At 39.3% G+C, this 14,304-nt stretch overlaps 1 protein-coding gene across 1 annotated transcript in view; it reads left to right on the top strand.

Moving 5' to 3' along the window:
- MEIKIN (meiotic kinetochore factor) overlaps window positions 1-14,304 on the top strand; it is a 151,681-nt gene that overhangs the window by 2,610 nt on the left and 134,767 nt on the right. The window contains exon 4 of the mRNA XM_042781380.1: window positions 483-543. Within this exon, the coding sequence (XP_042637314.1) occupies window positions 483-543 (61 nt within the window). The remainder of the gene's footprint in view (window positions 1-482; window positions 544-14,304) is intronic.

Raw genomic sequence — 14,304 nt, 5'->3', positions numbered from 1 at the left:
TGGCCTTGCAGTAATAGGCCTTGGGTTACTGCTGGTAATCCTGCCTTCCCCTTGTAGGGTTAGAGGAGGTCAGAACATGTGGCCTCCTTGTCGTTTTTGCACCTATCAAACTTTTCTTTTGATTTATTTATTTTGCTTTTATATTTGGAGAAAAGAACTTCCTCCCTAAGGAATCAGAAAAATATTCACCTTTATTGTCTATTTATTGGTTTATCTCACAGTAGTTATAGATTGTTGACTCCCTAGATATGTCCACAGCATTATATTTTAATATTTATTCTTTAGATTTAATGTTAAATATTACCAGATTATATCTGTGATCATTAAGCTGAAGGAATCCGTTAGATGCGTAAAACTGATATACAGATTTGATTATTACATTTTCATTTTCAAAATAGCCAACTCAATGTGCTATAATATTGTTATATAAAAATATTCAACCTCATAATTTGTGCTTTATATTTAATTCTTATTCCACATAGGAATCAGTAACTGATAACCTCCAGGGTGACAGCTGTTCATCAAATAGTGAACTAGTATCAGGTAAGACTGTCAGATGTGAACACTCAGTTCCTGTCCTTCCTTCAAACGTAAGCATCTATTTGTACTTCTGCCCTATCTTCCCATTCTCTACGGAAGAGATGACCTTCCCCTACTCCAAGATGAATTCGTCTGCCTTTGGTCTAGATCTCATGTTCAAAACCTTCAAGCATATATAAGTAAATATGAAATTACAGTAGTGATAAGTGCTACAAAAGAGAAATAGTTGATGACTTGATTATAACTAAGTTTAGTTAGCAAGATTAGGAAAAGCTTCCATGAAGGAGTGAAAATTGAATTGAGAAGGGTAGAAATCAACTTTGCAAAGAGATGAGCAAAAAGTATACCCCGCAGACAAAACAGCATATGCAAAGATCCTAAGTTGGGACTGAGCATTATGCATTCAGTGAACTGAAAGGCCAGTGTGAGTGGAATACAGACAGTAGGAGGAAATGTAATTATAGAGTTGGACAGTTAGAGGCTTTGCAAAGCCTTTAGACTATGTCAATGTTCTTAATCTTTATCCGTGAGTAGCAAGGAGCCAATGAAGTCATTTAAATAGGAAATGATATGATCACTGGCTGCAGTATGGAAAAAGGAGTAGAAAAGAGCAAGAGTGGATGTAGACCAGGTAGGAGGCTGTTGTAGTAATTCAGGGGAGAAATAATGGCAGGTTATACTAAGGTGGTGACATTGGAGATAGAAAGTAGTGGAAAGATCTAGCAACTATTTTAAGAAGTGAAATTAATAGCATTTGGCACATGACTAGTGAAGGAGATAGGAAGTATCAAGGATGGCTTCCGTTTCTGGCTTGTGTAACTAGATAAAAGGTGAGGACTTTCATTGAGGAAGATCTGGTTTAAGGGCAAGATCATAAATTCAGTCTTTAATATGTTATGGATGCTTCTAAGATCATCAAGTAGCAGTGTTAAATAGGCAACCAGGTATGGAGAGATGAATATAGACATTTTTTATCAATTTACATATTGGTATAATTGCAGTTATTCTTGAAAACAAGAAAGAGCATATAAAAAAAAATTCCAAAGTATTCTTAAAAGAAGATAATATCAGACTGATAAATACATCAAAAGCAGATAAAAACCACTACAAAGGTAAGAGTAGCTCTAGAGATAACCCCAAACTCTTGGTCAATAAATGGGTGAAAAAAATTTATAATAGAAGGGACCGTAACAGACTTGTCTGTTGTGAATTCTTGTGAATTAAGAACTACATTTGGAATATTTCATTCCCTTCTCCTCATTCCTTTCTTATTCTGAAAACATTGATAGCTACCAGTACTTCCTTCCAGGTTAAAATACTGAGAACTACTCCCAAACAAGTGAGCTTCTGTCAGAGGTTGGCTCCTAAAGGTCAATTTGGGGGCTGGAGTGAAAAGCAGAGGAGAGCTTCAGATTGTCACAGAGATAGGAGAGGGGGAGAAAAAAGATAGATAATGCTTATGTTTGTTAACTCCAGGATAAATATAGTATGGCTCTCTGAAATGGGAATTCTGATACAGGAAATTTTCTGTGCGGATACTGACCCAGACAATTAGTGCACTGTCCCATATAACCTCTTATTCCAGAAGATGTAGTATACATCCCCACGCAGAACACAAGTCCCCAAAATATCTCATCACTCTTCCAAAATTTCCAGAGGTAGGCTATTATTTCCAGAATTTATACTCATTGCCATACTGGAGATTCTCAAATAGAAATACGTACAGACAACTGTTGTTGGTGTTATGTGCCGTCAAGTCGGACCCGACTCATAGCGACCCCTCCTTGGGTTTCCGAGGCAGTAACACTACTGAAGTAGATTGCCCAACCTTCTTCCTTCCAAGGAGTGCCTGATGGGTTTGAACCACCAGCCTTCTGGTTAGCAGTCAAGTGCTTTCGGCGCTACGACTAGGAACAACTAAACCTTTGAAGAAAACCAGTGCTACGGAAGAGAGGTGACATATATAACAAACAGAACTAACACCTAAGAGAACTTTAAATATCTTTTTAAAGACAAGAGGCCACAGAATCCATGTAATAATAACAGGCTGCTATGAAAAAATAATTAAAAAACTCAACTGCCGTCATGTCAGTTCCAACCCATAGCGACCCCTTCATGGGTTTCTGAGGTGGTATCTGGACAGAAGTAGATTGCCCAGCCTTCTGCAAACTAAAAATATCATCAAATTAAAAACTCAGTAAGTGTGCATAATATTGGAATCAATACAGCTGAAAGTCAAATTAGTGAGCTAGAAAATGGAATAGATTAATTTTTTCTAGAATGTAATGCCAAAGAACAAAGGAAGTACCCAACAAGTGCTTTTTCTTCCTTTCCCTTCTTTGCCTGGTTAATTCTTATTTTTCAAGAATAAGGCAAGTGTCATCTCTTCTGGGAAGCCTTTTTTGACTTCACTCTAGGTGATGGTTCTTGCCTGGTAGTTTTGTGGAACTCTTTGTCTACTTATGAGACTTACAACAGCAGTGTAATTGTTTCTGTCTCTTCATTTTGGCATTAAGGCCCTTGAGAGCAAGTGCTACTTTTTCACCCTACCCTACTTTTTCCCCTTAATAAAATGTTATAAATGAGTTAGGTTTTCGAGTAGCCCACAAAATTTAATTTAAAATATAACTGTTTTAATTCCCCCTTGGAATCCAGTAATTTTATAACATTAAAAAAATAATTTAGGACTTCAGATACAATGTGGAGGACTGAGCACACATATTTATATCTCTCTTCTGAAACTCTACTAAAATAAATGTAAAGGCATGGAAAACACTTGAAGCCAAATGGTGGAGAAAGAGAGAGAGGAAACCTCACCTGACAAGGAATAAGAGAAGTCTAGGAACTGGACAGTAGATGGATTAATTAATTAGGGGGGGAAAAAAATCCTAAAATCTTGATGCCTTGATTAGGGAGAAACCAAGAAGCAAAACTGATCCAGGCTGTAGGTTCTGAAATCTTAAGCATCACATATTCCTGAAGAAGTGGGAAGATTTTTATCCCTTCCCCCAAAACTTTGTAGTGAAGCAATTACTACCCTCTTTATACCCTGGCAGTCCAGAGATGTTGATCTAGAGGGACTCAGGGATGATAGATACTGTAGAGAGTAGAGAGAGATGCTATACTGAAAACGGGGAGGAGAGGATTAAGGAAAGTCATACTTAGTGTGAAACCACCAGATCCCTTATCCTACTCTGCTGCTACATTTGCAGCCATTCAGATATAACCCAAGTAAGAGATTTGAGGAGATACCTCTTTAAGAAACTTCTATACCTATGAAAAGACCTATATTCTGGCAATAATGGCCTTGTCCCTATCTAAATGTCCTTCAGTAAAACCAAATACTTCATATGCCCTACTTATGAATCTAGAGCTTCCAGTTAGTATTTCAGTGCTTCATTCTCATGAATGAACCAAGCACAAATACAAGGTATTTGAGGAAAACACTTAAAGTAAAAGATAAAACAAAAAACAAAACAAAACAAAAAAACACTGCCATAGAGTCAATTCTGACTCATAATGACCCCCACTGGGTTTCCAAGGTTATAAATCTTTACAGAAGCAAAGTAGATGAGATGAAATCTGTCATCCTTGCTTCTAAGCTACATTCTAGCTATCTTTCTTACAAGACAGATTTGTTCATTCTTCTGGCAGTCCATAGTATATTCAGTATTCTTTACCAACACCATACTTCAGAGGCATCAATTCTTCTTTAGTCTTCCTTATTTATTGCCCAGCTTTTGTATTAAATGAGATGATTGAAAACACTGTTGCTTGGGTCAGGTGCACCTTAATCTTCAAAGTGACATCTTTGGTTTTGAATGCTTTAATGAGGTCTTTTGTAGCAGATTTGCCCAATACAAATACTGTTTGATTTATTGACTGCAGCTTCCATGGGTGTTAATTGTAGATCCAAGTAAAAGGAAATCCTTGAAAACTTTCATCTTTTCTCTATTTATCATGATGTTGCTTATTAGTTTAGTTGTGAGGGTGTTTATTTTCTTTATGTTGAGATGCAATCCATAGTGAAGGCTGTAGTCTTTGATCTTTATGAGTAAGTGTTTCAAGTCCTCTTCACTTTCAACAAACAAGATTTGTCATCTGAATATCGCAGGTGGTTAGTAAGTCTTTATCCAATCCTGATGCCATGTTCTTCTTCGTATAGTCCAGTTTCTCAGATTGTTTGCTCAGCATACAGGTTGAATAAGTATGGTGAAATGATACAACCCTGATGCACACCCTTCCTGGTTTAAAACCAGGCTAAGTACAAGGACATTAAAAGCATAAAACTCTTAGAATACATAGGAATAAACCTTGAGGACCTTGATTTTGGCAGATGGACTCAGATATGACCACAAAAGCATGAGCAACAGAAGACAAACCAAAACCCAAACCCACTGCTGTTGAGTCGATTCCAACTCATAGAGACCCCATAGAACTGAGTAGACTGCCTCATAGTGTCTCCAAAGCTGTAAATCTTTATGAAATCAGACTGCCACATCTTTCTCCCATGGGGCAGCTAATGAGTTCAAACCACCGACCTTTAGGTTACAGCTGAGCACTTTAATGACTGTGCCATCAGGGCTCACTAACAAAAGACAAAGTAGATAAATTGGACCTCACCAAAAAAAAAAAAAAAAAAAAAAAACCTTGTGCATCAAAGGGCTTTATCAAGAAAGTGAATAGATGACCTATAGAATGGGAAAAGATATGTCTGACAGGAGCCCTGGTGGCTCAGTGGTTAGGCTTTCAGCTGCTAACCAGAAGGTTGGCAGTTCGAACCTACCAGTTGCTACAGCTCTAACACAGGATATGGCAATCTGCTTCTATAGAGATTTACTGCCTTGGAAACCATACATGGCACTTCCCTCCTATAGAGTCACTATGATTCAGAATCAACTGGACAGCAATGGGTTTTTGTTGGTGGTGATGTTTATATATCTGATGAGGGTTTAATATCCAGAATATATAAAGAACTCTTATGGCTCAACATCAAAAAGACAACACAATGAAAAAATGGGAAAGGAGTCTAAACAGACATTTCTTTAAAGAACATGTACAAGTGGCCACTAAGCCTATGGAAAAATGTTCAATGTCGTTGTTGTTATGTGCCATTGAGTTGGACCTGACTCATAGCGACCCTTCCTTGGGTTTCTGAGGCAGTATCACTATGGAAGTAGATTGCCCTATCTTCCTTCCGGAGGAGTGGCTGGTGGGTTTGAACCTCCAGCCTTCTGGTTAGCAGTCAAGTGCCTTAGGCACTACGTTACCAGAGTGCGGTGAATTGCTTGATGTGACCCTTCTAGCCATTGTCCTCCATTCTGTGATGTTTTGTAAATCCCATTATCCATGCCTGTTTGGGGTGGTGTGGTAGTTAAGGTCAGGTATCAACTTGGCTGGGCAGCTGATAGTAGTCCTTCCCTATAATGACTGGCAATTGACTCTGTGATGGGATTTAGGTTATTTCTGTTGGGGCAACACAGGTGGAATGTATCTTGAGTCCTGCCTTGCTGGAGGGTATAATTCAAACCACCACCCTCAGCTTCCTTGAGAGTATACCTACAAATCTCCAGAGAAGATTTGCCCTCCTCTTGTTCCAGTTTTGTGTCTTGGCTCTTCCTCATCTCGCCCCTGAATTTGGGACAGCAGCCGTCATCTGATCTGCTGATCGAGGTTCATCAAACCCCAAGAATTGGGAGGATCCTCCAGACCTACTTACGGACCTGGGACTCGCCAGCCTACCAGCCTCCACCACTACTACGTGAGACGAACTCTTGGGTGTCTATGAGTTCTGTGAGGCGTTACAGCGAAATACAGAACCCTAAGACTGGGGAAATTACTGGGAGGAGGAGGAGGAAGAGGAGTTAATGTCTGAAATGATGGAGTGGTACGGTAGTTTGGACATTTGGGACATCTTTAACCTCTGCCTCATGGGGACCAGCCTTGTGCTGATCTTTCTGAGAGAAATTGTTCAAGCACAGAGCTCCCTCAATGTCATTAGTAATTAGGAAAATGTAAATCAAAACCACAATGAAATACCACTTCACACCTGCCAGGATGACTGTTATTAGAAAAGTGGAAAATAATGAGTGCTACTAAGGATATGGAGAAATAGGAGCCCTCATTCCTCGCTTGTGGGATTATAAAATGGTGCAGCTGCTGTGGAAAATAGTTTGGCAATTTCATCAAAAAATGTTAAATATAGAATTACTATATGACCCAGCAATTTCCCTCCTAGTATATACCCAAAAGAACTGAAAGCAGAGACTCAAACCGATACTTGAATACCAATTTTCACTGCAGCATTATTCACAATAGCAAGAAAGTTGAAACAACTCAAGTTAATCAGCAGATCACTAGCTAAAGAAAATCTGGTACATATATGCAATGAAATATTATTCAGGCATAAAGAGAAATGAAGTTCTATCATATCCCACCATATAGATAAACCTTGAAAACATTATGCTTATTGAAATAAGATAGACACAAAAGGACAGATACTGTCTGATCCCACTTATATGAACTATCTGGAGTAGTCAGTTTGTCAGTTTGTTGTACTGTGGTGGCTTGCATGTTGCTGTGAGGCTGGAGGCTATGCCTCTGGGATTTCAAATACCAGCAGGGTCACCCTCGGCAGATAGGTTTCAGTGGAGCTTTCAGACTAAGAAGAAGGAAGGGATCATCTACTTCTCAAAGAATTGGCTAGTGGAAACCTTATGAATATCAGTGAAACAGTATCTGATATAGTATTGGAAAATGTTATGAATAGCCCTGAAACATTGTCTGATATAGTGCCAGAAGATGAACCCCTCAGATCAGAAAGCACTCAAAACATGACTGGGGAAGAGCTGCCTTCTCAAAATAGAGTCAACCTTAGTGATGTGGATGGAGTAAAGCTTTTGGGACCTTCATTTACTGATGTGGCATGACTCAAAATGGGAAGGAATAGCTGCAAACATCCAGTAATAATAAGAACATGGAATGTATGAAGTATAAATCTAGGAAAATTGGAAGTAGCCAAAAAATGAAATGGAATGCATAAAGGTCAATATCATTAGTGAGCGGAAATGGACTTGTTTGGAACATTTTGAATCAGACAACCATATGATCTACTATGACAGTAATGACAAATTGAAGAGGAATGGCATGGCATTCATCATCACAAAAAGTGTTTCAAGATCTATCCTGAAGTACAATGCTGTCAGTGATAAGATAATATCCATACACCTACAAGGAAGACCAGTTAATAGTACTACTATTCAAATTTACACACCAACCACCAAAGCCAAAGGTGAGGAAATTGGAGATTTTTACCAGCATTTCTGAAGCTGAAAGAAAGGAAGAAAAAATTCAAACCTCGAGTTGCAATGTTGAAGAATTCTACGGGTAAAATATTGAATGATGCAGGAAACATCAAAAAAAAAGATGAAAAGAATACACAGAGTCACTGTACAAAAAAGAATTGATTAATGTTCATCCATTTCAGGAGATGGCATGTGATAAAGAACCGATGGTATTGAAGGAAGAAGTTGATGCTGCACTGAAGGAATTGGCGAAAAACAAGGCTCCAGGAATGGATGCCACAATACAAGCACTTACTCATTTATGCCAAGGAATTTGGAAGACAGTTACCTGGCCAACTGAGTAGAAGAGATCCATATTTGTACCCATTCCAAAGAAAGACAATACAACAGAATGTGGAAATTATTGAAAAATATTATTAATATTACATACAAGTAAAATCTTGCTGAAGGTAATTCAAAAATTGTTACAGCAACATATTAACAGGGAACTTCCAGAAATGCAAGCTGGATTCAGAAAAGGATGTGGAATGAGGCATATTATTGCTGATGTCAGATAGATCCTGGCTGAAAGCAAAGAGTACCAGAAAGATGTTTACTTGTGTTTTATTGACTGTGCAAAAGCATTCGACTGTCTGGATCATAACTAATGGTGGATAACATTAAGAAGAATGGGAATGCCAGAACATTTGATTGTGCTCATGAGGAACCTGTACATGGATCAGGAGGCTGTCATTTGAATAGAACAAGGGGATACTGCATGGTTTAAAATCAGGAAGGGAGTATGTCAGGATTGTATCCTTTCTCCATACTTGTTCAATCTGTATGCTGAACAAATAGTTCAAGAAGCTGGACTGTGTGAAGAAGAACGTGGCATCGGGATTGGAGGAAGACTCATTAACAACCTGTGATATCCAGACAACACAACCTCACTTGCTGAAAGTGAAGGTAACTTGAAGCACTTGCTGATAAAGATTACAGACTACAGTCTGCAATATGGATTACACTTCAGCATAAAGAAAATGCTCACAATTGGAACCAATAAGCAGCATCATGAAAAATGGAGAAAAGTTTGAAGTTGTCAAAGATTTCATGTTACTTGGCTCCACAGTCAACACCAATGGAAGCAACAGTCAAGAAATCAGATGATGTATTGCACTGGGCAGATCTGTTGTACAAGACCTGTTTCAAGTGCTGAAGAGCAAAGATGTTTCTTTGAGGATGAAGTTGCACCTAACCCAAGCCATGGTATTTTCAGTCACCTCAAATGCATATGAAAGCTGGACAGTAAATAAAGAAGACCAAAGAAGAGTTGATGCTTTTGAGCTGTGGTGTTGTGAAGAATACTAAAAGTACCGTGGACTGCCAGAAGCACTAACAGATCTGTCCTAGAAGAAGTGCAACTGGAATGCTCCTTGGAAGTGAGAATGGCCAGACTTCGTCTCACCTGCTTTGGTCATGTTGTCAGAAGGGACCAATCCCTGGAGAAGGATATCATGCTTGGTAAAGTGGAGGTCACCAAAAAAGGGGAAGGCCCTCAACAAGATGGATTGACACAGTGGCTGCAGCGATGGGCACTGGTATTGTAAGTATTGTGAGGCTGGCGCAGGATCAGGAGTGTTTCATTCTGTTGTACATGGGGTCTCTATGAGTTGAATCCAATTCAATGGCACCTAACAACAACAGAGTAGGCAAATGAATAGAAACAAAAGTTTATTGGTGGAGAGCTGCTGTATGGAAAATGAATTTGCTCTGTAAACTTTGATCCAAATCACAGTAAAAAAAATTTTTAAAAAGTTTATTGGTGGAGTGAGTAGGAGAGGGAAATAGGGAATTATTGCTTATAGGGTACTGAGTTAAACGTGATGAAAAAAATGTGGAAATGGATAGTGGTGATGGTTGCACATGTGAACATAATGCTACTGAATTGTACACATAAAAATGGTTAAAATGGCAAATGTTTTGTTATATATATCTTACTACAATAAAATATACAAAAATACAGATTAAAATGGTAAATTTCATGTTATATATATTTTACCACAGTGAAATAAAATTTAAGAAGGAAGGAGAGAATATATGAAAGGGAAGGAAGGAAGGAGATAGGGAGAAGAGTCAGAAAGAAAAACGAAGGAAGGAAAAAGAGTACTAGTTAACCTAGTATTTTTTAAATCTTGAGAGGAAATTTACACTTTTCAAGAAGTTGGGATAAAATAGTGATAGATACTTAGAAAATTAATTTAAAAACTCATCAATAACTTGATGGAAAAACAAAAGGTTACACCAAAAAGATGGTGGCTATAGTACTGCCATGGCTCAGCTATAAATCCATTTGACCAGTCATAATAATAGAAATGTTGTCTACATTGAATTTAGAAATATAAATATGAACATCAAAATATACACTAATAGAGTTGAAAGTAGTTGCCTCTGGAGAGTAAAGAACTATGGTGAAAAAGTGTGGGACATGTTTTTGTTATAAGCCTTGTGGAACTATTTGACTTTTTAAAAATGTGTAGTATTATTTGATAACAAATGCAATTTTTAAGGGCATTTACATTTCTAACTTGTGACACAAAGAGCAGCCTTGCCATAATACAGCTGCCCAACTGCCCATATGGTAAGAATCAGGGCTTTCCTTATTTCTGAGTCTGGCTTAAATTCTGAAGTTTGATAGGTAGAAGAGAGAACTCTGCTGTGAATGATATTCATGGAATTTTGTGAAATGGAAGGGAAGGCACATGTGCCAGCATGTGAGTGGAAAGGATGTAGACAGAATGGAAAAAATAGTAACAGGAATAGGACGGACACTCTAGGGCAGTTGGAGCAGGGGAAACAAAGGATTCTCAGAAGATAGCCTACCTCAGACAGATGAAGAGATGGAGAAGGATGGTAGATTACAGTAGGTATTACAAGGGTGGCTGGAGGAAGTTACCAGATAAGAAACAAATGCCAGCTTTAACAAGGGCTTTAAAGTGGAGACAGTATGCTGAGGTCAAAGGAGGAGGGACAAAGATTAGTTGTCTCAGGTAGCTAATGGATGAGCACAGATAGACAGAAGTCACCTCCAGGGCAAGAGATAATAGGTTTTTAGAACAGTGCTCCCCTTTGATTACTTAACTTCCTCCCCCACCCTACCCCAGTTTCTAGTAGTGTTGACCTCCATCTTGTCATGTTCATATTGCTTAATAATGCTGGCTGAATATAGTAGAGTATGCCTTCCTTTTTTCTTATTAAACCTTCTGTTTCTCCTCAATTTTCAGTACTAGGTTCCATCCCTGCAAAGTTCTTCATCTAGTCGACTCTTATAAACCAAAAACCAAACTCACTACAGTCAAGTCGATTCTGACTCATTGAACCCTCCAGCCTTCTGATTAGCAGTCAGATGCCTTAGGCACTATGCCACCAGAGCTCCCAATCCACTCTTACAGGGATGACTTTAAAGCCTCTGAGTCTGGGAGCTTTTCTGTTCAAATATTTTACCTATCATTGAGATGTTGTCTTCTTATTATTGGGTTTATGTATATACATTTCAGTTCTTTATCAAATGTATGATTTTCAAATATTTTCTCCTATCTGTATCTTTTCATTCTCTATATAGTCGCTTTTAAAGAGAAGCTTTTAATTTTTTTTTTTTTTTTAATTGTGATTTGGGTGAAAATTTACAGAGCAAATTCACTTTCCATACAGCGGTTCACAAACACTTTGTCTCATGACATTGACCACAGTTCACCACAATGCAACAGCTCCCCTCCCACTTCCTGTAGACAATCACCTCTTCCCTGTGTCCATCCCTCCATGCATCACTGCCCACTGAGCTGTCTCCCTGTGCATAAACATTCGCCTATAATTGTTCTCTCCAAGGAGAGTATTTACCACAGGTAAATGTTAAACTCCTATGCCTGTCTTTTGCTTGGCTGGAAGCCACAGGTGTGGGTTCAATCCTAGACCTAAAGGGCAGCTAGGGGCCATAGTCTCAGTGGTTCCACCAGGCTCTATCAGACCAGCAAACCTGGTGTCCCTTTTCTAGTTCTTCTGGTCTCATGGTCAAATAGGCTGTGGATCGCATGGTGTACCAGTCGCTAGGACTAATTCTTTCCATGAATCTTTGGTTTTCTTCATTCTTCTCTGCTCTGGATGAGGAGCGACCCATCGTTGCATCTAGATGACAGCCTGCAAGCTTTTAAGATCCCAGTCACTACTTGCCAAAGTAGGAGGTGGAACAATGTTTTGTATAGTATGTTATGCCAATTGAACTTGACGTCCCATGCAACTATGGTCCCGAGCCCACAGGTTCAACTACTCAGTCCCTCTGGGTAGCTGACTGACCAAGAAGTGACTACAACCTTGTCCCTGCTCAGCTCTAATATACACCTGGGAATTCAGATCACACAAATACACTTACAGGAATATTGTCTGCCAACCCTATACATGGTCTTGGGTACACTCCCCACTTCACAGACATACCTAATAGTTTAGCCTGTCCACCTCTCTGTCCACCCATATACCCATATACCCATATTTGCCTTCACTGACAACAGAGTACAGTATGTGCAAAACTATCATCTTTTTTGTCTGTACCTCCCATGTACCTCTCTATGTCTTCCCCTTCCTCAGTGCCATCATGTTGATCACTCACGTTTGGTCCATTGCCCTTCTCTTCACCCAAATCAATACTTATCTCTACCTATCTAACAATGTTCCCTACCCTCCCTTCCCACCCCTGGTAACCAACAAAGAAAATTTCCTTCCATAGATAAACCTTTCCTTGATTGTTATAATAACGGACTAATATGGTATTTGTCCTTCTGTGATTGACTTATTTCACTCAGCATAATGTCCTCCAAGTTCATCCACATTATGTGGTGTTTTGCAGATTCTAGGTTATTGTTTAGGGCTGCATAGTATTCCATTGTGTGTATGTAGCACAGTTCGGTTATCCATTCCTCAGTTGATGGACACCTAGGTTATTTCCATCTTTTGGCTATTGTAAATAGTGCTGCAATGAAATGGGTGTGCATATGTCTGTTCTTGTCATGGCTCTCACTTCTTTAAGATATATACCTAGTAATAGAATGGCTGGGTCAAATGGTATTTTTAATTCCAACTTTTTAAAGAATTGTCATACTGCTTTCCACAGTCCCATAGTTCCAATGTTCATACACATTTTGTCTCATGACATTGACTGCAATTCTCCACAATGTAACTGCTCTCTTCTTGCTTCCTCCTCGTAGTTACCTCTTCCCTGTGTCCTTCCTTCCCATGCACTCCCACTCATACCAACCCAGCTATCACCCTGTGTATACACTGCCCTTCTATTCTGGAATTGAACTCATTCCTGTGGCTTCCAGCCAAATAATAGACAGGCAGGCATATGGGCTGAACATTTATGTCAGAGAAGATACACTACTTGGAGCCATCAATCATGGGAGAACAGAAATTTTTAACTTTGATGAAGTCAGATTTGTCAGTCATGGTTTTATGAATCATATCTTTAGAATCAAGTCAAAGAGGGTAAGATGGCAGACTAGGCAGAAAGACTGCACAGACCTCTTCAACAAAGAAAAAGGAAACCACATAACACAGACACAGAAGATAATCCTGGACCCCTGAGTCTTAAAGGGAAGGATATAGAAGTGGACTAAACCCCAACTCGCAGAAGAATTTGCATGAAAATAGCAAAAAAGGAGACAGACAGAGCTGCAGTCTGGCAGTGATCCTGATAGCACAGACAGCTTGGAGATTCCCAAGTGGTGGTAGGACCTAAGAATTAACCAAAAAATCAGCCCTGCTAGCCACAGACTGCACAGAGGACTGTGCACAGTGGCTAGGGAATAAACAGAGAAGGTGAAGAGAAAGGCGGGCTGAGCTGTGTACTTTTGCTGGTCCGGAGGGTGCCGCCATTTTGAAGGATTAAAAGTGACTTGATTATTTTGGATATTTAAAGAGACTGTGCTATGGCAGATTCTTGGGGCTTGAGAACATGGTCTGCTTTCCAACAAGCCCAAGGACACTTCAGACCCGCAAGACTGAATAGTTTTTTGATGGTTATTCAATTGTAATTTGTGTCTAACTGAGTGGGAGACAACAACAGTCCCCATGAGACACAAATACACCCACACCTCCTGTACTTCACTTACTGAGCGAGAGCCACTACTGCCTTCTCCACCAATGGGCCAACGATAAAAAAACCACCAAGAAGAGCCTGAATAACCCTTGGCTGCTCTTCACAAACAGTTAACAGAGATCTAAATGCAACAATGCCATGATGCCTCAGAGACTACAGACCATTACAGTCCACACAAAGAAGCAGGACAAAGTGGTAGAAACAAGGGAGCAGGATACAGACCCAGAACACATCCCTGACGAAGAAGCAGCATTGGAACTCTCTGATAAGGAATTCAAAAGAATTATCTTTAGGTATCTTCAAAGGATTCAGAGACAGACCAAAGAAAACACAGAA

Source organism: Orycteropus afer, unplaced genomic scaffold (assembly GCF_000298275.1).
Source record: "Orycteropus afer afer isolate SDZICR_OR568_19922 unplaced genomic scaffold, OryAfe1.0 scaffold00112, whole genome shotgun sequence".
Lineage (NCBI taxonomy): Eukaryota > Metazoa > Chordata > Mammalia > Tubulidentata > Orycteropodidae > Orycteropus > Orycteropus afer.
Note: the sequence above shows the minus strand (reverse complement) of the source record. Positions and strands in the feature narration are given on the sequence as shown.